General features: G+C 38.2%; 2 protein-coding genes across 10 annotated transcripts in view; both read left to right on the top strand.

The window, feature by feature from the left end:
• scn4aa (sodium channel, voltage-gated, type IV, alpha, a) overlaps nt 1–13,731 on the top strand; it is a 52,859-nt gene extending 39,128 nt beyond the window's left edge. For 5 of the 6 annotated variants that reach the window (XM_058793186.1, XM_058793187.1, XM_058793183.1 and 2 more), the window contains 11 exons: nt 3,498–3,624; nt 3,720–3,874; nt 3,989–4,162; nt 4,265–4,387; nt 4,975–5,253; nt 5,616–5,669; nt 6,857–6,994; nt 7,094–7,198; nt 7,325–7,595; nt 8,326–13,370; nt 13,658–13,731. In XM_058793186.1, coding sequence (XP_058649169.1) covers nt 3,498–3,624; nt 3,720–3,874; nt 3,989–4,162; nt 4,265–4,387; nt 4,975–5,253; nt 5,616–5,669; nt 6,857–6,994; nt 7,094–7,198; nt 7,325–7,595; nt 8,326–9,626 — 2,727 coding nt within the window. In that variant the 3' untranslated portion in view covers nt 9,627–13,370; nt 13,658–13,731. Of the gene's footprint in view, nt 1–3,497; nt 3,625–3,719; nt 3,875–3,988; nt 4,163–4,264; nt 4,388–4,974; nt 5,254–5,615; nt 5,670–6,856; nt 6,995–7,093; nt 7,199–7,324; nt 7,596–8,325 lie in introns of all 6 variants that reach the window. The other variant, XM_058793185.1, reaches the window with a different exon arrangement.
• A 2,770-nt stretch (nt 13,732–16,501) lies between these two features.
• On the top strand, nt 16,502–20,928 carry cd79b (CD79b molecule, immunoglobulin-associated beta). 4 transcript variants are annotated; one of them, XM_058793193.1, is made up of 5 exons: nt 16,508–16,750; nt 17,216–17,506; nt 17,582–17,700; nt 17,819–17,872; nt 19,995–20,906. In XM_058793193.1, the coding sequence occupies exons 1-5, from the start codon at nt 16,699–16,701 to the stop codon at nt 20,100–20,102; spliced, it is 624 nt and encodes a 207-aa protein (XP_058649176.1). In that variant the 5' UTR covers nt 16,508–16,698; the 3' UTR covers nt 20,103–20,906. The 4 variants fall into 4 exon arrangements, with proteins under 4 accessions (XP_058649174.1, XP_058649176.1, XP_058649175.1 ...); XM_058793191.1 differs by having other exon boundaries at nt 16,502–16,750; nt 17,216–17,700; XM_058793192.1 differs by lacking the exon at nt 16,508–16,750 and having other exon boundaries at nt 17,050–17,506.
• The last annotated feature ends 1,199 nt before the right edge of the window (nt 20,929–22,127 follow it).

Raw genomic sequence — 22,127 nt, 5'->3', positions numbered from 1 at the left:
TTCCAGCGGCGGTGGCTGCTCACGATCCTCACAGGATCCCAGTGGCGGTGGCTGCTCACGATCCTCACAGGATCCCAAGCGGCGGTGTCCGCACACAAGGTTCCCGAGGCGGTGTCCGCACACAAGGTTCAGGCGGCGGTGGCGTTCACGATCGTCCAGCGGCGGTGTCCGCACACAAGGTTCAGGCGGCGGTGGCTGCTCACGATCCTCACAGGATCCCAAGCGGCGGTGGCTGCTCACGATCCTCACAGGATCCCAGCGGCGGTGTCCGCACACAAGGTTCCCGAGGCGGCGGTAGCCGTTCACGTCGTCAGCGGCGGTAGCCGTTCACGATCGTCCAGCGGCGGTGTCCGCACACAAGGTTCAGCGGCGGTGTCCGCACACAGGGTTCAGGCGGCGGTGTCCGCACACAGGTTCCAGCGGCGGTGTCCGCACACAAGGTTCAGGCGGCGGTGTCCGCACACAGGGTTCAGGCGGCGGTGTCCGCACACAAGGTTCAGCGGCGGTGTCCGCACACAGGGTTCCCAGCGGCGGTGTCCGCACAGGGTTCCCGAGGCGGCGGTGTCCGCACACAAGGTTCAGGCGGCGGTGGCTGCTCACGATCCTCACAGGATCCCAGCGGCGGTGTCCGCACACAAGGTTCAGGCGGCGGTAGCCGTTCACGATCGTCGGCGGCGGTGTCCGCACACAAGGTTCAGGCGGCTTTGTCCGCTCACGATCGTCCTGAAGCGGCGGTGCCCGCTCACGAGGTTCAGGCGGTGGTTCCCGCTCACAGAGCTCCCGAGCGGTGGTGTCCGCTGAGCTTTTCTCCGAGGGGGCCGGGCTCATCTCAGGCCTTTCCGAGGCGGCGGTGCCCGCTCACGAGGTTCCCGAAGCGGCGGTGGCCTCTCACGTTCCTCTCGAGGCGGCGGTGCCCGCTCACAGAGCTCCCGAAGCGGCGGTGGCCTCTCACGATCCTCCCGAGGCGGCAGCGCCCGCTCACAAGGCCCCGAGCAGCGGAGCCAGCCACTGCCTGTTTCAGGGTGGCAGCTCCACACACACTGCTGTGGTGGCCGCTGGTTCTGCCCTGGGTCCCCATCCCGCCGGCGCTGCCTCAGTGCCCAGGTCCCCCTCTGCCGCTACATGGGCCTGGCCCACCATCTCTCCCCCTGATCCGCCTCCGGCCCTCCTCCCTCCCAGACATTTTTTGGTTTCTGTTTTAGTGTGTGGGCGTCTGGAATCCGCTCCTTAAAGGGGGTTGTGTCACGGCCCTGCTGGTGTGCCCGGTTGGCCACCAGATGTCACTGTGTGTGTCAGCACATGGCTTATTGTTTGTTGTTTGTGCCATGTGCTCTCCTGTCTATTGTCTGACCCGCCCTCCTTGTTATCTCATTATTGTTTCAGTTCCTTCACCTGTGTCCTCCTCGTTTGGCTCCCCATATAGTCTCCTGGTGTCTGCAGTCCTGTGCTGTGTCGTTGTTTTATGTCAGACGTTTCATGTCGTGTGTGGGTTCGTTTACATGTGCTGTGGTCTCTGCCTGCCTGCCTGTTTTCCCCTTGAGGTGGTTTTTGTTCTCTTTTTATTATTAAAAGACCCACTTTCTCCTGCACTTGAGTCCTCGCCTCATCTCTCGACCATCCCGTGACAACATTGAGCAGATCTCGATTTAATGCTGCAGTCAACACTTTTCATTTCATTTGCATTGTCGCGACAGACATAATGGATTTAGTTTAACTGTACCACAGCATTTGTATCTGTGTGTTGCCATAGTTTCTACAAGCGGAAACTGAGGATATGCGGATATTACGTCATTGATCGGCGACAATGTCCAGGGACGAGTCATTATTTAAAATTGGAATTTCTCTGGATTTACAAATCTTTGGGAACTTTTGGAATAACATAAATACCCAACTGCATAAAATATATAACACTGCAAGTAGTTTTTGGATATTTTATTATGAAAATCTTACATATTGTACCTTTAAAAATGATCCGAAATCAATATTTGAGCAAGTACATAACCAGCCAGTGTTCTTAGCCCAATTCACAACGGTTATTTTATAATAATGTTTTCTAATTTGAGTGGTACGGGTAGGTTTCCGTGGGAAATTCGAGCATGGCACTGCGTCATTACGTCACGTCTGTAAACATAAAGAAATTGTCCCAGCTAGTAGGCTATCGCATGTGAGGATCCTGCAGGTGGCGGATAATTTTTCTCACAGCAGCTAGAATAATTAAATGTATCATTTTGATGGCGGATTGTAATCCAGAAAGGATTATGTATTTATGAAACACATGTGACTGAATTAAAATTTTATACCAGATTTAAATGCGCTTCTGATTACAGATAGCCTGGGATTACACAAGATTTGTATTTTAAAGAAAACTAGTTCGAAGGGAGCATAGTTTGCTTTTTGGATTAAAAGAATTTTTTAATATGAAATTCGAATGGGATGACAATTAGATTACACTGTACAGAAATTGAAATCTACACGCTAATACACACTATACTCATTGTCACGAAATGCTGATGTTGTTAACATTAATCATTTGAGAATAAAGTATAACAGTAATAATAATTTGCACGGTTTGATGTGATATGAGCTAATCGATTGTTAGATTTAATTGCCATTGGTAGCGAGATTTATTGTAATGCTTTTTTTTCTCAGTTGGTCAGAACAAAGGTGGCAGATTTGTTACTTACTTGTTCAGATGGCAATATACGGTGAAAATTCTTATTTGGGTCATATATTCCAAGACGTAGGGTAGAATCTGTGATTCCTAAGTACAGTATCTATACCGGTGCGGTGACTGACAGATTGACACACATACTCCTCAAAACATTAGATTCATTCTCGCTGGAGCCGTGCCGCTGCACAACCCCACGCACGGAAGATAATTCCGCACCCAGCTGCAATTCCAGGTTTTCAAACCGAGATGGTGACAAAGAGGCAAAATTTACAGACTGCAGCTTTAAATAACAAAACATTCCTAAAATTGTGACACCAAATTACAAACATAATTTAAGAAACATAATTAAGTAAATAATTGTATTCTCTTTTTGTTATTTTTTTTTTTACACAAAATCTACTGCATTCATCAGGCTCTATCATTCAACCCTTAGCAAAGTTGTTCTAAAAGAATTTATCAAACATTTTTTTTTAATTCATGGCAAATATATGTATATATATATATATATATATATATATATATATATAAGTAATTTATACCCTATTACCCAGTGTTTTAAAACTGAATAAATTTTAATATGTTAATACTTTTTTTTAAATAAACTTTATAAAATTTTATCATTTAAAAAGTATCATAATTTATATATATTTATATCAATATATATCAATGATTTTTGTTTAATGCTTATTGCTAGAAATTAAATTATCACAAGTGCCAATACTTCAGACTCTTTAGTCTCAAAATATCAGGGAATATTACTTTAATACTTTGTTTTGTTCCTCTCACATTTGTTTTTCATTCTATCTCACATCTTTTTTCTGCACAGGCCACTCTTAATGATGACGACTCTTCAGTTTGTAGCACAGTGGACTACCGGCCTCCAGAACCTGAGCCTGAGCCTAAAGAGGAAGAAGAACCAGAGCCTGAAGAGCCAGAGCCCTGTTTCACAGAGGGTGTGCATGCATTTTCCTTCATCAGGAATGTTAATGCTCAAGGCATCACTTCAAGGCCAGAAATATCTTATTTATTTTTCTCTCTTTTTACTTAGGTTGTGTTAAGCGATTTACATGTTTGAATGTAGACATTACAGAAGGATGGGGGAAGAAGTGGTGGAACCTTCGAAGAACATGCTTCACTATCGTTGAGCATGACTACTTTGAAACCTTCATCATCTTTATGATCCTCCTTAGTAGTGGAGCACTGGTGTGTCTGTCAATACTGAGCCAATGCTTAGTAAATTGCATGTAGTCACTTTATTACATCTGTGAATATTAATCCATTAATGTTTGTCTGATGCATCAACTTTTATTCTGTCAGGCTTTTGAGGATATCAACATTGAGCGGCGCAGAGTGATCAAGATTATCCTGGAGTATGCTGATAAAGTCTTTACATACATTTTCATAGTGGAGATGTTTCTAAAGTGGGTGGCATATGGTTTCAAGACTTACTTCACTAATGCGTGGTGCTGGCTGGACTTCCTCATTGTGGATGTGAGTTTACGTTTTTGACGTTTGCCAAAGCTTTACCCTTATAAGCAAATACTTGTCAGATGCCAAAGTCTGTGTGTACTAATCACGTGCTGTTTTATTCAGGTGTCACTAGTCAGTTTAACAGCCAATTTATTGGGATATTCTGAGCTGGGAGCAATCAAATCTCTCAGAACACTTAGGGCTCTTCGACCCCTTCGAGCCCTGTCAAGATTTGAAGGAATGAGGGTAAGAAACGATTCTTCATTTGTGCATTTGTCAGTGATTCTTCAAATGAAATAAAAAGCTGAAGTTCACTTTTTGGAGTGGAAAATAGCATTATTTGTTTGGACTTGCTGACACAAGTTAGCAAGCAGTCAATAAAAGGATTGGTGTTATGGTAATGACAGCAGGGTTGAGAAGAGGAACACTTATCCACATAAATACCAAATGATCGGAAAGGTGATTCTTTTTAAAAATGCAGCATTTTCCTGATTTTGACAGTTTAAGTTGAAAAAGACGAAGTTAGAAATTCATATTTAGAATTTTAACACTTTAATAGATTAGGAAAAGCACAAGAGTTAAAAAAGGTTCAAATTCTATAAATAGAAATTCTTTAAAGCTAGAATGACTTTTAGAACCATTTTTATTTAATCATCCAGAAGGACAGAATATTTTACTTTATGTAAAAATCAACTTTATACTGTATGTTTTTTTACATTTCTGAGTGACATGTCTTTAAATGTTAACTTTAAAGTTAAGTTAAAATAAGTATTTGCACAAATATCAGTTACTCATTTGTCTCTAATTCCAGATTGTATTTATGTCCCATACAGGTGGTAGTGAATGCACTGGTTGGTGCCATTCCCTCTATTTTCAATGTGCTGCTGGTGTGCCTGATATTCTGGCTCATCTTCAGCATTATGGGAGTCAATCTGTTTGCTGGAAAGTTCTACTACTGCATCAACACCACCACAGAGGAACGCTTCCCCATGGATGTGGTCAACAACAAGAGTGACTGTATGGCCCTGATGCACACCAATGAGGCGCACTGGGTCAACGTGAAGGTCAACTATGACAATGTGGGACTCGGCTACCTCTCTCTACTGCAAATTGTACGTTTATTATGACTTGTAGAGTTCATTCTATTACATATGGTACACATGCAACCATTAACAGTCATAACATGATGATATTTGCTTGTTCATTTGCAGAAAAAAAAAGATCAAGCAAATTCAGAACTCAAAAGAGTAAAGTATTTATTTAAACTAAGCTAACAAAAATTCAATAAAAAGAGAAATTTAGTGCAGACACCAAGTACAGTAATGTCAGAGTATTTACAGTCAGCGAACTGTATTATCATGTCCTTTCCTTTTTATGTATCAGAGGACAGAGAGGTAACTCAGCACAAATCCATACTGAATAAATGGGTTTTATATGACATGCTGATATTCAGAAAATACTTCTCTCCACACAGGCCACATTTAAAGGCTGGATGGATATCATGTATGCTGCAGTGGATTCTCGAGAGGTACGTGAATGACAATCTTTCCATCTGTACAACTGCTACAATGCAGTTGAATGAATATAATGTAGTATAGGCACGCATGTTGCAAGTTCACAATACAGTAAATAGTCAACAACTTTCGGATATGGTATCCACGCTGATTGTATGCAAAGTGGTGTCCAATTAATAAGCAAATTTCTCAGTTAGAGTAAAATAAAGATTCCACCATTATATACTCACTCTCATGTCTTTCTAAACCTGTATGCTGCTGTTTTTAGATAGAAACAAACATTTTAAAGAATTAAAATGAAGAATCTTATTTTCATACAACTGGTTATAGTGTTAAAAGGGATAAAAAATGCACTATACAAGAACCATTAAAGTAGTCCATACAACTTGAGCACTATATGTGACCCTGGACCACAAAACCAGTCTTACGTCGCTGGGGTATATTTGTAGTAATAGCCAAAAATACACTGTATGGGTTAAATTATTTTTATTTTATGCCAAAAATCATTAGGATATTAAGTAAAGATAATGTTCCATGAAGATATTTTGTAAATTGTAAATTTATCAAAACTTAATTTTTGATTAGTAATATGCATTGCTAAGAATTTCATTTGGACAACTTTAAAGGCGATTTTCTCAATATTTTGATTTTTTTGCACCCTAAGATTACAGATTTTCAATCTGTAATCTACAATAGCAATTGTATACAATAGCTGTATCTTGCCCAAATATTGTCATATCCTAACAAACCATACATCAATGGGAAGCTTATTTATTCAGCTTTCAGATGATGTATAAGTTTCAATTTCTAAAAATTGACACTTAAGACTGGTTTTGTCGTCCAGGGTCACATATTGTAAGTGTTTTGATGCCATTTGATAGCTTTGTGTAATCAATCAACAAAAAATGTAAGTAATTCTTCCCCAAAAGTACAAATATGGTCCCTGTGGCAAAGGTTGTAAGTCAGTAAAATCAAACTTTGTTGGTTCTCATATCCAAACGTCTTGACATCAAAGTCATGCCATTGATTTGAGTTCTGTAGTGGAGGTAAAGATTAATAAAATGAATAATGAGTTGCCTGTTCAACAGCTTATTTTTAAAGAACAATGTCAGTTCCTAAATTATTGAACTTATTTCTGTTTAGTGTTTAAAAGCCTAGTGTGACTTTTATTGTGGCATTCATTGATTATTTTCCGTGTTAGGTGGATGAGCAGCCATCATATGAGATCAACCTTTACATGTACCTATATTTTGTTATTTTCATCATTTTTGGCTCCTTTTTCACTCTCAACCTCTTCATTGGTGTCATCATTGACAACTTCAATCAGCAGAAGTCCAAGATAAGCATTTATTTTAAACTAAACTCCAAATTGTTTTAATTTGTGTTGTACATTTGAATCTTTACCAGAAAGAATAATTAATATTTGTTTCTTCTGCACTTTGGAGGGAAAGACATTTTCATGACGGAGGAGCAAAAAAAGTACTACAATGCCATGAAGAAGTTGGGTTCAAAAAAACCTGCAAAACCTATCCCTAGGCCATCGGTATGAACCATTCGACATTTGATAACTAATTGACTTTCAACAAATGTTTTTTTTTTTTTTTGGAATATCAGCATTAGATCTCTTGAGGTTTTTAAAAACTAATCCACTACATTGTTCTCCTAACAGAACAAGATCCAGGGTGTGGTGTTTGACTTCATAACAAAACAGTTCTTTGACATCTTTATCATGGTGCTAATCTGCCTCAATATGGTGACCATGATGATAGAGACAGATGACCAGAGTGCTGAGAAAGAAGATATCCTGTACCAGATCAATTTGTTCTTCATCGTCATCTTCACAGGAGAATGCATACTTAAGATGTTTGCGCTCAGACATTACTTTTTCACTATCGGCTGGAACGTCTTTGATTTTGTTGTGGTCATCCTTTCTGTAGCAGGTAAGTGTAGAACAACCCAGGCTCATTGAAAAAAAAAAAACATGTCTGCAGTGACATTTCTGAAAAATTATCTTATGTTTCCTCTTGCGTGTTCTGTGGCACATTCAAAGTGAAATATCAAAGTGACGCAAACAGGGCTAATGCTCTATTGTGTTTGAAAATAATGTACAACATACACAAAAACCTACTCTAAACTTAACCAAAAACAACAAAACCTGCATTTGCTGAAGTAACCATGCCATTTTAAGCTTGATTCTACAAGTTTTTAAGCTTTTATCATGACTTGTGTTCCAAGCGATTTGCTTCACACCTGCAGTGCTACTGGGTGCGAGTTTAGTTCGAGGAAGTTTACTACATCAGAAAAGTTGGTTATGTGATGCAGACATCAAAATATATTTGTTTACAAATCATACACTGTGGTAAAAGAGTTTTGGGGTCATAATAACATAGTACTGTGCGAGGAACCACGTGAAAATAAGCCTTTATTAATCGTTTCAAATGGAACCTGTAGTGAATTAACTGTATTTGTACCTTTTGGAGTTTTGCCAAGTTTTTCCAATGAGCCTATAGTTGTCAAACATTCTGCCATTATAGCTTGTCATGATGTATTTTACTGATTTGGATAAACTAGATACTAAAAGTTCTATAAGTGTATAGCGCCCCAGTGTATACTTTACTACTATAACTACACTAAATAGTTTATAATAACCCATATTTCTTCTTTCCCAAGGTCTGATGTTATCAGACATCATTGAGAAGTACTTTGTGTCTCCCACCTTGTTCCGTGTCATCCGGCTCGCCAGAATCGGCCGTGTGCTACGTCTCATCAAAGGAGCAAAAGGCATTAGGACTCTTTTGTTTGCCTTGATGATGTCACTTCCTGCCCTCTTCAACATCGGACTGCTTCTGTTCCTCATTATGTTCATCTTCTCCATCTTTGCCATGTCTAACTTTGCCTATGTAAAAAAGCAGGCAGGCATCGACGATATCTTCAACTTTGAAACATTTGGCGGCAGCATCATCTGCCTGTTTGAGATCACAACCTCGGCAGGCTGGGATGGGCTTCTGCTACCTATTCTGAACAGCGGCCCTCCAGACTGTGACCCTGACATAGAGAACCCTGGTACAGACGTTCGGGGTAACTGCGGGAATCCTGGCATGGGTATCATGTTTTTCTGCAGTTACATCATCATGTCGTTCCTGGTGGTCGTGAATATGTACATTGCTATCATTCTTGAGAACTTCAACGTTGCTCAAGAGGAGAGTGGAGACCCGCTCTGTGAGGATGACTTTGAGATGTTCGACGAGACATGGGAAAAGTTTGACGTTGATGGTACACAGTTCATAGAGTACAGCCGCTTGTTTGACTTTGTCGATGCCTTGCAGGAGCCTTTACGAATTGCCAAACCCAACCGCCTCAAACTAATCACCATGGATCTACCCATTGTAACCGGCGACAAAATCCACTGTCTGGATATTCTTTTGGCAGTTACCCGTGAGGTTCTTGGTGACACGATTGAGATGGCTGCCATGGAGGAGAGCATTGAAGCCAAGTTCACAATGAACAATCCCACATCTGCCTCCTTCGAGCCAATCACCACCACTCTCAGGAGGAAAGAGGAAGAGCGCGCAGCTATTGCGGTTCAACGAACATACCGTAGACATCTCCTCAAACGTGCTATCCGGTATGCATGCTTCATGCATCGGTCAAAGAGGAAAGTCAGGAGTCAAAACGATGAAGAACCTCCTGAAACCGAAGGGTTAATTGCAAGGAAAATGGATGCCCTGTATGGCAGCAATCCAGAACTTGCCATGGCTCTTGAGCTGCAGGCTAGGCCGATGCCACCTAATGAACAGCCGCCCAAGCCCACCTCGGTCACGCAGCACAGAGTATCAGTAACCTACCCTCGACCACAGGGACAACTCATACTTCCAGTGGAGCTCACAAGTGAGGTGATCCTCCGGTCTGCACCCACGACGCATGACCTCTGCAGTTTAGAGAATGCAACAATAAAAGAGTCAATAGTATAACTGGTGGACAATGCCTGTGGACTGAGATAATCCTTGTGATGTAAAATGGAGCATCACCTGCACGCACTGAACAGCGTATGCTCCAAAAACAAGACGGCTTAAAGGATTACACAGGACTGCTACAGTGTGACAGCATTGGAATGCTATTTCTTGGGAGTACTGTTTTTTTATTATTTAAACTTTTGTAAAGACCTGTTTCATTTAGGATTCATTTTATTTGATCCCAATTAGAAATTTCCCAGTATATTTGTCATAACTTAGCCAGGTTATTTTGCCCTTAAACGTAAATATATGTTTGCGGTTTTTTTTCCTGTTATAGTGCCACAAAGTGGCTAAGTGCTGCAATTTTTTCACATGACCTCAGACTGAACCCATACACAAATGTGCCAAGTTTGGTGAAAATATCTCATTCCATTCAAGAGTTACAGCCATTTAAGTGAAAGTGGCCACAGCCACTTTGAAATTTTGCCGCCGTTGCAGTGATGAATTTTGAGTTCAGCCTTTTGGAAATAATTAATAATATTTAGTATCTTTGTGCACTTGTTTGGTTCCTTTCGGGTGAAAAATCTGGGACTAGTTCGCAAAAGTGTGTTTTGCAAAAAAAGAAAACATTTTCATGGTGAAAAAGAAATCACAATTTTAATGTAGCTGTTTCGTCCCCTGCATGCTAGCACCCAGTAATTCTACTATATGTGACTACGGAATGTGGTGACAATGGTACATTTCTTTGGATTGTTTAAAGCACAGTTTTTTTTCAACAAGCTCCCATTTTACAGGTTCATCATAGTTTTTACCTTGTCCTAAATCATCTTTTTGAATACTTGTTACAAGATGTATCATTATTTATATCTCCCGCACACTTAATAATTCAATAATGATCAAAGAATTCACTACAGTACTTGTTAAACACTTATAATTTTTAAAAACTACTGAATTATAAAATCTGATATGTTACTTACAGTATAATGTTTAGCTGCACAGATCTCAGAACTATTAGGAACGAGAACTGCTGGTGCTGACCATCATTCTAACATGTCTGTCCAGAGTCTGTTTAGTCTACTGAACTATTTATATTCTCAGTTCATGGATTACCAGTTTACAGCAGAATGGTGGAACGAGTAGACCAGAAACTGATCCTTTTCAGTGGGGTGTACAGAGTCACTTTGAGCGGAATGTGCCACTATGAAAAACATATACAGTGCAGTTGTAGTCCCCAGTGACTATACTATACAATACATTTTTAACAAATATTCTGTAATTGATATAACTTGAAGCATTGAAAGCATGTAGCAATTCCTTTTAATGCCCTGGTAGTCAAAACAGCTAGATTTTCACTTGAGATTATTTAAAGGTGCTGTATGTAGGATTGACACCGAGTGGTTGAACTAGGTATTGCAGTCCAAATTCAAAATATTGGAGACGGTTATTTTCACCCGGCCCCTCCTCCTCAGACTTGACGCACACGCAGGTTGCCAGATTAACGACATCAACAGGAACGAGCGCACATGACGATGAATACAATTAAATACGCTGTGTTTTCCACGAACTGGCAACCCGCGGTGCCGAAATACAATTGGGTAAACTGTCAGTGGGCGGGTTTCACAAACCATAACAAACACAGACATTCTGGGCCGGAATACACATTTTCAAAGGAGAATAACTGACTGTAGCATTGTTTTTCAGATAAACAAGCATGTTAAGTTAGCATGTTTCTTAAATATCTGCAAACGTATTATGGTATTTTTATGCTTTAGTAGAGTCAAAATCCTACATACAGCACCTTTAAAGGTGGGGTAAGTGATTTCTGGTAGCCAATGCTGATATTTGAAATCACCAAAACAAACACGTCCCTACCCCAAAAGGGTCTCGCCCCTATTTTGATAGCTCCGCCCCACACATACGTACGGCAACAATTAGCTCTGTGAAACAAAGCAAAACCAATGTTACGAAAAAATGAAGAAACAAAGCAACCTCGGCACCCGATCGCAGGCCTTACCACTCCTTGAGTTCTCTCCAGCGCTGAAAGCTGATCCGATATTTACACGGGTCCTTCTTCTAGCCTTATCGTAACACCGTGTCTACACCAGACGCGAGCGGCGTGGTGCAACAAAATACTGTAGAACTCATTATAATCAGTGATGTTGCCTACACTGGATGTAGCGCGCCGCAACACGACAAATCCCCGACAGTAAACTGCTGCTGCGTTCAATTTATGACGTATTGACAGTCCTTTCATGTCCGGTGTAGACACGGTGTAAACCTTCTTTTGTTCCGCAGACGTTTTCCTCTTTTGTTTTTTTATCTGCCATCTCTATCTTTCTGTCATCGCTCGACTCAGCTAATGTCCGTCTTGTGCACTGATGAGCGCTCTCTCCTCGCATCATGAGTAGACACGCCCCTTACTGCTGATTGGCTACGAGTTTGTTTTGGTACTGGCCCGACTCAGTTTTCTAAAATGTTTTTGAAAAAATGCATACCCCTTTAACTAATATGCTGAAAATCTACCAAGCCTGTAAAGTAAATGTGGTTTTCATGTTTTATTCAGAAATTAAGTAAACCTAGTTAGAATAATCCCATCCATTTAACTGTATTTGACACACAGCCAGCACAGCGCTAATAAGCTCGATGTGAACTGAGCATCATAGTGTCCATTATAATAAATTGATGAATAATTTGTGAAAATTAGAGTACCCCTGATAACTCTGTTGCAAAGTTGCATCAGATAATTTTTCTTTGTCCAGGCAAAGGCATTACCCTGCAACTGCTTTATAACTGATTCCCTTCTTTACAAAAAGAGCCTGAAGTGACCAGTAGATGCCACACATGATTCTTACCTAATTTATATCTAGCTGAAATTTGTTACTGGAGATATGGTTGTGATGTTTACACCTTCCTTTGAATTCCTTTCATTAAATTTAAAATTTAAAATTTGCCATTTTAAAACATTATCAAGTTAATAATCCCCAAAGTATATTCAGTGTTTTACTACCTGTGAGTCATCATAGCTAGAAGTTGTATGTATTAGAGACATTTAATGATGGAGTTCCTCTGAAGTCTTAATGTGACTGCAAATGTCTTATTTCTTAAAACTCATAAATGAAGCACTTTGAGATATTTATATTTACCTCTTGTATAGTTTTTAGATTTGGTCTCTTATTACCAAAAAGCATTAGTTTACTATATGTTAAAATGAGAATTACTTTTGTTGAGAGAAAAAAAACAAAACTTTTGGTTTTCATATTGATATTGTTAATATGCAAATAATTTTCTATTGTTTACATTTTTATCAAGAAGAGAGACATTGCAGTGCTATAGGATTTGCTCGCCTCATTGCCTGTATATATACTTTGCAGATAGAAGCGTATTTCTCAAATGCTGTCTTTTCTTTGTATCATAACTTGACAACATTTAATTCAATGTGCATTTAAAATGTTCATAGAATAAATTTGATAAGATAAACGTGCGTCTCTTCATGCTTTAAAGGTTTGAATTGCAGTCTCAGATTGCAGTTCTTCAGTATCACGTCATCTCATAGCAGGATTTAGTAGAGTTTACAGTCTTAGCATGCTATCGTGTGTTGTTTGTGGATGTGTTTTCACAGAGGTGTTTATCAAGACCATTTTTTTCCATTCGACTTGTGCTCCATATGACTTTTTCTGTGTGTCACAGTGGCCCCTGCCCAGATAGCTGTACTTGTTTCACACCTTCTATTTTTACCCCCAGCTTGAGATGTCTTCACCTCAGGTAACCAGTCTTAATAAGTTTGGAATCCAGTGATCTATACATTGGCATTTGTGTTATGGGGATAATTTAGCTTTCATAAGCATATTCACTGATGGGAGAAAGAATAATATTGCTGACCGGTCTTGCTGTTCAGAAATGTTTACTAGCACAAAATCTTTTTTAAAACATTACTATTTGTAGATATTATTTAGGTGATAGTTGTTGTTCCCACAACTTTTGAGTAAATCAGAAACTGAGACAGTAAAGTGTTTTGTGTGTGTGTGTGTGTGTGTGTGTGTGGTTAGCAGACTGTCATCTGGCCATCTCTTTAGGCCACTGAGTTCCCAGCATTGAACCAGTGTTAAAGTTCAGAGAGAGCGGGTGAATTACAGCCTGCTTCATTGCATGTAATAGCAGTGGTAAGTACACAAACCTTGTTTTTCCATCTATCCTGTTTTCAAACTAGGATCACAGGGATGCTGGAGTTTTTCCTGGAGTCTCACGCCGTAGGCAGGGAAACACAGAGGACTGAGAGCCAGTCCATCATTTTTATAAAATTATTTTAGTTATTTCCTCATCATTTGCTTCTCAGTATTTTACATCAACTGCCAAACTTTTACAATTGCCAAACCCCCTACAATTAGACATTAAAAAACACATTTAATATGTTGCTACACTAAAAATTGCTAGTACATTTTACAAACAATTACATAGTAACACTGAATTAAACTTGAAATTTTGAAGTAGAAAAAAACTGAAATAGTATTTTCTTTTAAAACATACTCCAGTAATATTTGTTTTATTCACAGCTTCAAAAAATATTTTTACAGTGTACAGTACTACTGGTTTCTCTGTTAAAATGATTAAGTCACCTTCTTTTTGGTTCATAAACAATGTAAATATCATGATGGTGGCAGACAATGATGTGCGACTTTAACTGCTACATTTTTAACCTTAACTGAGTCCGTACATGTATTTGTTGAAATCTAGCTGGTTTACAGCTTCTGTCTGGTTCATCCTCAGGTGATTCCCTAGATTTTCCTGCACCTGCTGACCAGCATTTATAGTTTATTTTCATTAAGGTCACAACTAAATGCTTTTTGCTTTGTAATCCATTTCCACCAGTTTGACTGATTTGGGTAGTTTTGAGGACTAGTAGTGAGCATTCAAGGCTATTTAAGGTATTGAGCCAAGCATAGAACAATGAAAACACTGTTTTCTCTCATTTAACCACATATTTAATAATACGGTAACACTTTATTTTAAGTTCTCTTAACTAGTTGCTTATTAGCATGCATATTACTAAAATATTAGCCATTAATTAGTAGTAATTAAGCACATATTAATGCCTTATTCTGCATGACCTTATTCTACGTCCCTAATCCTACCCAATACCTAAACTTGACAACTACCGCACTGACTATTAATAAGCAGCAAATTAGGAATTTATTGAGGGAAAAGTCGTAGTTAATAGTGAATAAGTGTTCCCTATTCTAAGTGTTACCCATAATACTTGCTTAGTTTTATTTTTGTACTGTTGATTTTTTCTGCCCCCCTTGCCTGTTCTGACTTTAACTGATAGCTGAGCGTGAGTGAGTGTGGTTACAGCTGCTGAGTGTTATATACTTCACACAGCTCAATGACTGTGACAAACTGCACCGCAGACGCGCATGGAAAGCACCAACTTGTGCATTGAAATTAAAGACACTTTATTGTTAATGTGTGATGCCATAAAATCCAGCCTGGCAACCATCAGAAACAGCAAACAATAAAAGAGAGTAATAAATTAAATATAATATAAAATAGACCAAGGGTTTCCAGTCTTGGGCTACGTCCACATTAATCTGGATAAATTCGAAAACATTTTTTTTCCCCTCTGTTTTGGCCTTTCATCTACACTGAGAGCATTTTTGTCCAGCAAAAAAAAGTTCTCCTAAGTGGATGCATATTGTTTCAATGTATATCTATGGTTGTACCAACATTGCTGTGCCTGCTATTCACTTTAATAATGTTGCTAAAAATAAATGTTGTACAACATTTGCTGTCCTGTGGCAAAAGGTGATGATTCCTTTTAGACCGTACATGGAATATTGATTTTAAGTGCGACCTGAACACACCTGTGAGTGATGGGATATTTGTTAATAAAATGTGTCATAAGAGAGCATGAGAGCTTTATTATGTCTGATCATCTCAGTAAGCATTCACGCTATTTTATGCATGCATAGGAAGGTGAGCATTTTCAGTTGTGTCAGTGTGGATGAGCAACTTTTAGAAAACATTTAAAAATGTTCTTAAATTTATCCAGATTAATGTACACATAGCATTGCTCCTGGAGGGCCACTCAAAACATCTGACTGGATGTTGACATGTACATATTATTAAAAATAATGGTTCTTCTTTGGCATTAGTGGTTCCATAAGGAACCTTTAATATCCATGGAACCTTTCGATTTTTTTTTTTACTTCTGTGGCATTGCTGCAAAACCCCTTTTGGAACCTTTATTTATAGGATTGTACTTGCAAAGTTACTTATAGTCAGTGAAATGTCATCAAATGTTAGCAGATATTAAGCAGACAGTCTACTAATACTCTAATGACTAGTAGTTGACATTGCATGTATTTTACTGATGTACTGATTTTTAATAGTGAATAAGTTTTCACGTTTAGTTGTTTGTGACATTTACTACCAATTTCTGAGCAAAACTTGTTCACATCTTTTTCAGTATAGCAGCTATTATTTGCACATCTGAATCTCAGACTGTTTATTGCAGAAAGCAATATATGTAACAGGACTTTTGCATTTAACTCTTTGTGGGTGTGTAACATGTGCAATGGCTAATTTCTTTTTTTGTGAGCGTATGATTCACTCTTAAGAAAGTCTGTAATAATACAGCCTAATGTAGGCTGACCATGTTAATATTTAGAAATTTTTCATGTTCATTCTTCACAGGGGTTTCCCCTGTATTTCGAATTACACATTGCATTGCATTCTGTTTTAGGGTTAAAGGAAATGCCTATAAACTTAACGGAAAACATACTGGTAATTTTCAGCCAAGATATTAATCTGGTTTTGTGATGCATAAACGATTGACATTAGTCATGTTTGTACATAGATGGTGAAGTAGCCTATATCAGTCTTTATATTTTGCATTAAGATGATTCACTTGCTCCTTCACCTTTTGATGCATGAGTGTATCGATTTGCATGTTTCTCTGAAACGGAATCGTATCATCGCAACTTCATGACCTGCACCCTTCACTCTGGTGGAGCTGTCTTCCTTCTGTTCTGTCTATGTGATCTGCGCTGACTTCTACACTTTCTTGGAGAGTTGTATTTCAGGATCAAGAATCATGCATTACTTCCTGCTGGGATCTTCAGTCATGGCGCTGATTTACCTCTCAGGTAAATATGACTGCTTAAGACCTTAAAAACTGCTGTTGTGTTTGACTTTTACATAAGTTACTGTACTGAAATGCAACATTTTGGTGCACTTTTTAGTTCTGGGTGGAATTTGTTAGGAGAGCAGTAGTTTATGATTGATTCATGTGATTTTTGTTTCACGTATGACAGTTGCAGGATAACAGTTTGCATATTACAGTTGCCTTAGGCTTGTTTTCAGTGTTGTTCTTCCTTTCCATCTGTGAGTGAAAGAGGAAGTCCCATTGCTTCAAAACAAGTTTGCATTTGCCAGATATCCTTTTTTAACAATAAACAGTTCATGCAGTTTAGAATAGTTGCAGTTTAGTGTCTTCCATAATGAAAGCATGTTTCTTTGTTTTACTTCTGCTGGTAACATGAAAATGACCTTTGCAATATTAAACCGGTTCTTTCTCGCATGTTTTCTCTCCATCCATCTCAACTTTTCAGCTGAAGGAAATATCCATGTGTTCCAGAAGCCACGATTTGTTGGCGTTAAGACAGGTCGGACTGTGAGGATATACTGTGTGCCGTTGAATCCGTCTTTGCCGGCTCGTGTAGAGTGGTTCAAAGACCAGACTGAAGTCAAGCTCAAGAACAGCCAAAGAATATATATAAAGGAGAAGAGTGATACAACAAATGCCTCCCTTCTCATAAGCCACGTGGAGACTGAGGACAGCGGCACTTACTTTTGCAAGCTGAACAGCACGTTTGGACCGGGAACTGAGCTACAAGTGTTCAGTAGGTGTCAATTTGTCTACGCTTTTTGCTTGCTTTCTTCACCTGTATGTATTTCTCTCTCTGTTTCTTCTCCAGGACACACTGACCCCCAGACTATCATGAGGAGATCGAAAGTCAAGGATGTTTTCATTTTCCTTCAGGCTTTACTGTTGATTTTGTGCATCGTCGTTCCTCTGGTTCAGTTTTACAGACTGGTAAGGGCCACAACATTTCCACAGACTGACATGTGCACTTTTCCATGTAAAGCATCCATTACAATTTTTCCACACAATTTGTATCGCCATCTAACAGTGGTTTCTCATTGTGTTTCAGGAGAAGAAAGAAGATGCAGTTTATGAAGAGCCTGAGGATGATCACATATATGAGGTGAGGGTTTTGGTTAATTTGCTTAGTTTGTTACTGTCGTTGTGTTGGTTTACGGTTGGTTGAGTTTTTAGCTCTGAGCTCTGCAGCTATTGTTGCATGCACTTCCGGAAGTGAAAACACGCATGGTCTGTTATGATAGACAATGCATGAATTTATACTTGTGATTTTATAAAACAAATAGGAACATTTCTAACCTCTCCAAATTCTGGTTGAATTTGATTGGCCGAGTGGCGTTCCAAGAGTATCAATGTAACAGTCCATCAGTGCACGCTCAGGAAAAAAAGGTACAAAAGATATCACTGGGGTGGTACCTTTTTCAGAAAGTACACTTTTGTGCCTTTTAGGTACTAAAATGTACAACTTCTATACTGATATGTATCTTCAAGGGTCCAAAATGGACCATTTAGGTACAAAGATGTACCATTTGATAAGGTACCGCCCCAGTGACAGCTTTTGTACCTTGTTTTTAGAGAGTGTACTGGGACGTTTCACTGTTTGTCTCTGCCAGACACTGCAAAAATGATTTTCTTTCCCAGTATTTCTGACTTGTTTTCCAGTACAAATATCTAAAACTTCTTAAACCTTAAATCAAGACACATTTACGAGAAGCAAATTACTTATTATTAGTTATTAAGTCTTGTTTTCTGAAAGAATTTTTTTTGAAAAATGTGTAAATAGCATATTTTCTTAGCAATGGATGCTATTCACAGTAAGTGCAAATAGCAATGGAATCTATTTACACTATGTTAAAATAGCAGGATTTTCTGCTATTTATACTACTCATTGCAAATAGTGGCAATTATCTGCACCTCAGTATTTAAGTACATTATAAAACAGTATGCAATAACTTATTGAGTGTCAATTTTAATTCAAATTATTAAATGGGTGCCACCTTATTGGGACAATAAAGCCCTCCCTACACCTACCCTAACCCTACCCGTTACTTTATTTTCAACTTTTTTATTATTTTCTTTCATTTTTATTGAAAATAAATGCTTTTCTGATGTGATGTGATTTGAAATTTGAAAAGGGAGAAAAAATTTTGCCAAAAGGCAGATTCGAACCCGAGTCGATGGCGTCAAAATTAGTTTTTATGAGTCAAACCCCTAGAGCTGATGACTGTCAATTGTCTTTTGTAATGTTGACCAGCCCAATCACATGTTAGTGGGTGGAGTTAGTGTAAACAACCTCTGCCAACAAGGCGGGCTATTTGCACTTAGTGTAAATAGACACTCCGAAAAAGGCACTGCCAATAGGGTAAAAAAAAGTAACGTAATACAAAGGGAAAACAAGTTTAATTTTTCTTACCCCATTAGCAGATATTTGTTGCTGTTTTAGACATAAAGTCACTTAAATCTGATAAATTTGTAAAATTATCAAAATTAAGTTGGTTTATACAAAATAAAGAAACAAGTTTTATTTTTCTTACCACAGGGCAGTTGTTGTTGTTTAAGCATAAAGTCACTAATTTTGGTAGGTGTTCAAATTTATCAAAATTAAGTGAGTTTATACCTAAAATGAAGTATGAAAATGAAGAGTTTAAAAGAATACATTTAAATGAATATAATAAGCAAAAAGGTTTATTTTTCTCACCCACTGGCAGATATTTATAAGTCACTTAATTTTAATAGATATTTTAAAAAACTAGGCTAATATCATTTTGCCTCTCAAGTAAATGTATCTTATGAATGTTTAGATATTTTACTGAAACACAAGAAACAAAAAATCGTAATTTTGTACATTAGTGTTTTCAGGGACTCTTTGTGCACGTTACATTGTTTTGCCAGTCATAGAATTGTTAAATAAACTGCTTCGATTCGTTCAAAAACACTAATTCATAATTCATTCAGCAATTTAACACTACTGTGTGTTATTACCCAGCGACTGATTCTGCTTCAGCTTCATTTGAAATGATTTACTAACACTAATGAACTATAGACCTTTTTCCCTGATGGAAAAATTGTTTATTCTTGTTATAATAATAAATGAAACCTAATAATTAAGAAATAAAATCTCACTGCTTCTCATGACATATTGCTTTAGTATACCACTTTGACAAAACACCTGGTCCTTGAAGGTCTTCGCTAAGCGTCTGTGTGCTCTCTGTGTCTGTGCTGTCCAGGGGCTGGAGATTGAGCAGTGTGGCGGTGCGGATCTGTATGAGGACATCACTGCTTTAGCCCGGGACACAGATGCAGCGTGGGAAGTCGAGTCCCCAGACCAAGAGTGAGAAAAACACATCCGTCAGATTATTGATCTTCAGATATCAACACCAGACGCAAATGTTCGCAATCGCATCCAAATCACTGTCAGTTTGTGCTGGAGAAGTCACATGTAGGCAGACTGACGTCACTGTGTGTGAATACAGTAAACGCTTATGAAACTAACTTTTTTATTTTGAAAGCAAGAAATTATGACATTTATAGGCTTGAGGTTTTTTTTGAGGATGTGACATATACAACAATAACAATCATCTAGACATTGTAATACGTTTAACTTATGTTTTTATTGTTTGCTTGTTTGTTGTCTGTGTTGCACTTTTTATTAGAGTTTATATTCATTTTTACTGTACTGTGTATTATGTGGTGGTGTTTTTAGAGTGTGTTTGTTGTGTGAATGCACCGGCTCTGCTAGTCATTCATAACAAGGTGCTCTCTATTTGGTTATAAAAATACTAGTGGTAAGGAACTGTTTAAAGCTTAAGGGAACTTTCACTTCATATCTGTTAAAATAAGCATGTGAATAGCAGGTGTTTTCCACAAAGCAGCTTTTTTTGGTAAATGTTTGGTATATTTTCTTTGTATTCATTCTGATCGTATGCCAGTCAAGTCTTTGAAAGAGCATCTGCAAAGAACATCTGACCGTCTGTACAAGGATTTAACATTGTCACTGTTGCAAATGTGCTATTTGATTAGAAAAATACAGAATGCTAAAATGTATTTTTATTTTTTTGTTTTCAAATTTCCTGTACTCTAAAAAGTTATAAAACTTTGTTTTGTTTAAATGGGTTTAAAAAAATCCCTTTTTTTTCTGAGTGGTCTCAAATCACATTCGGACTACATGGATTAAGGATATACTTGAATCGAAAGACAGGATAATACAAATATTAAAGGAGATAATCTAAGAAATACAGAAAGGCTGTCAGAAAGATACAAGCTGTTCAGTCTTATCTAATAATAAGCTACTGTAAGAGCTGTAGGGAGGGAAAGTGCGCCCTCTTATGGCCATTCAGACAAACTAAAAATATTACTTGACCTTGCCCAGGTGTGTGTGTGTGTGTGTGTGTGTGCGTGCGTGCGTGCGTGCGTGTGTCTAAACTATCATAGATAAACCATATAATGGCTTGTTGGTTCCCAAATAATGGGTTCATCAGTGAATGTCTCTGTAGAACTGTGTTATTACAGCACATTTGTATTTACATTTATTCAAATTCAATGAGTAACACAACAAGTGATTCATCATAAGAAGACATATTTACATGAGAAGTGCTAGCTATATAAAGTTGCAGACATTGTCTTGAATAGGGAAATATTGTTTAAAAGGAAACTGAGGTATTCACATGTAAGGGAACTTATTTAATGTACTGTTTGTAAATGCATGGTTTTATATAGTCTAGATCAAAGATGAACTCACATAGCGGGAAAAATAGATTTCATAAGGCTTATAATTTTGAGTTGCGTGAATTAATGGAAGAGCCGGTCCAGGTTAATTTGCACTAATCAATCATATGGTTACAAATAATTCTTTAGTTGATGTTTTAGTGACACCTGCTGGTCGTACATTGTTTTCATTTTGTGGTCAGTAATGAGTGAGTAACAAAGAAATGTGTGGGTCACATTTCACCCCAGAAACCAAAGAAAAGAAAAACAAAAATAAATATTTCTTATAATTATTGATGAATAATTAGCATTTTGACGTTATTTTCATGACAAATAAGCACATTTTCTCCCAAAACTACTAAATTGAGAATCCCTAACCCTAAATTGGTTATTTCTGGACGCAATTATTATTACAAACCCGATTCCAAAAAAGTTGGGACACTGTACAAATTGTGAATAAAAACAGAATGCAATGATGTGGAAGTTTCAAATTTCAATATTTTATTCAGAATACAACATAGATGACATATCAAATGTTTAAACTGAGAAAATGTATAATTTTAAGGGAAAAATAAGTTGATTTTAAATTTCATGGCATCAACACATCTCAAAAAAGTTGGGACAAGGCCATGTTTACCACTGTGTGGCATCCCCTC

This window comes from Onychostoma macrolepis, chromosome 12 (assembly GCF_012432095.1).
Source record: "Onychostoma macrolepis isolate SWU-2019 chromosome 12, ASM1243209v1, whole genome shotgun sequence".
Classification (NCBI taxonomy): Eukaryota; Metazoa; Chordata; class Actinopteri; order Cypriniformes; family Cyprinidae; genus Onychostoma; species Onychostoma macrolepis.
The sequence above is the reverse complement of the archived record's forward strand: the minus strand, read 5'-3'. Positions and strand labels throughout refer to the sequence as shown.

What these genes read in the sequence shown, in the direction of transcription:
- cd79b (XM_058793190.1), top strand. Translation starts at nt 17,113, where the DNA reads ATGTTTCTTTGTTTTACTTCTGCTGGTAACATGAAAATGACCTTTGCA. An exon ending in TGGTTCAGTTTTACAGACTG is followed by an intron (nt 17,701 to 17,818) that starts GTAAGGGCCACA and finishes ATTGTGTTTCAG; the next exon opens with GAGAAGAAAGAAGATGCAGT. An exon ending in AGGATGATCACATATATGAG is followed by an intron (nt 17,873 to 19,994) that starts GTGAGGGTTTTG and finishes TGTGCTGTCCAG; the next exon opens with GGGCTGGAGATTGAGCAGTG.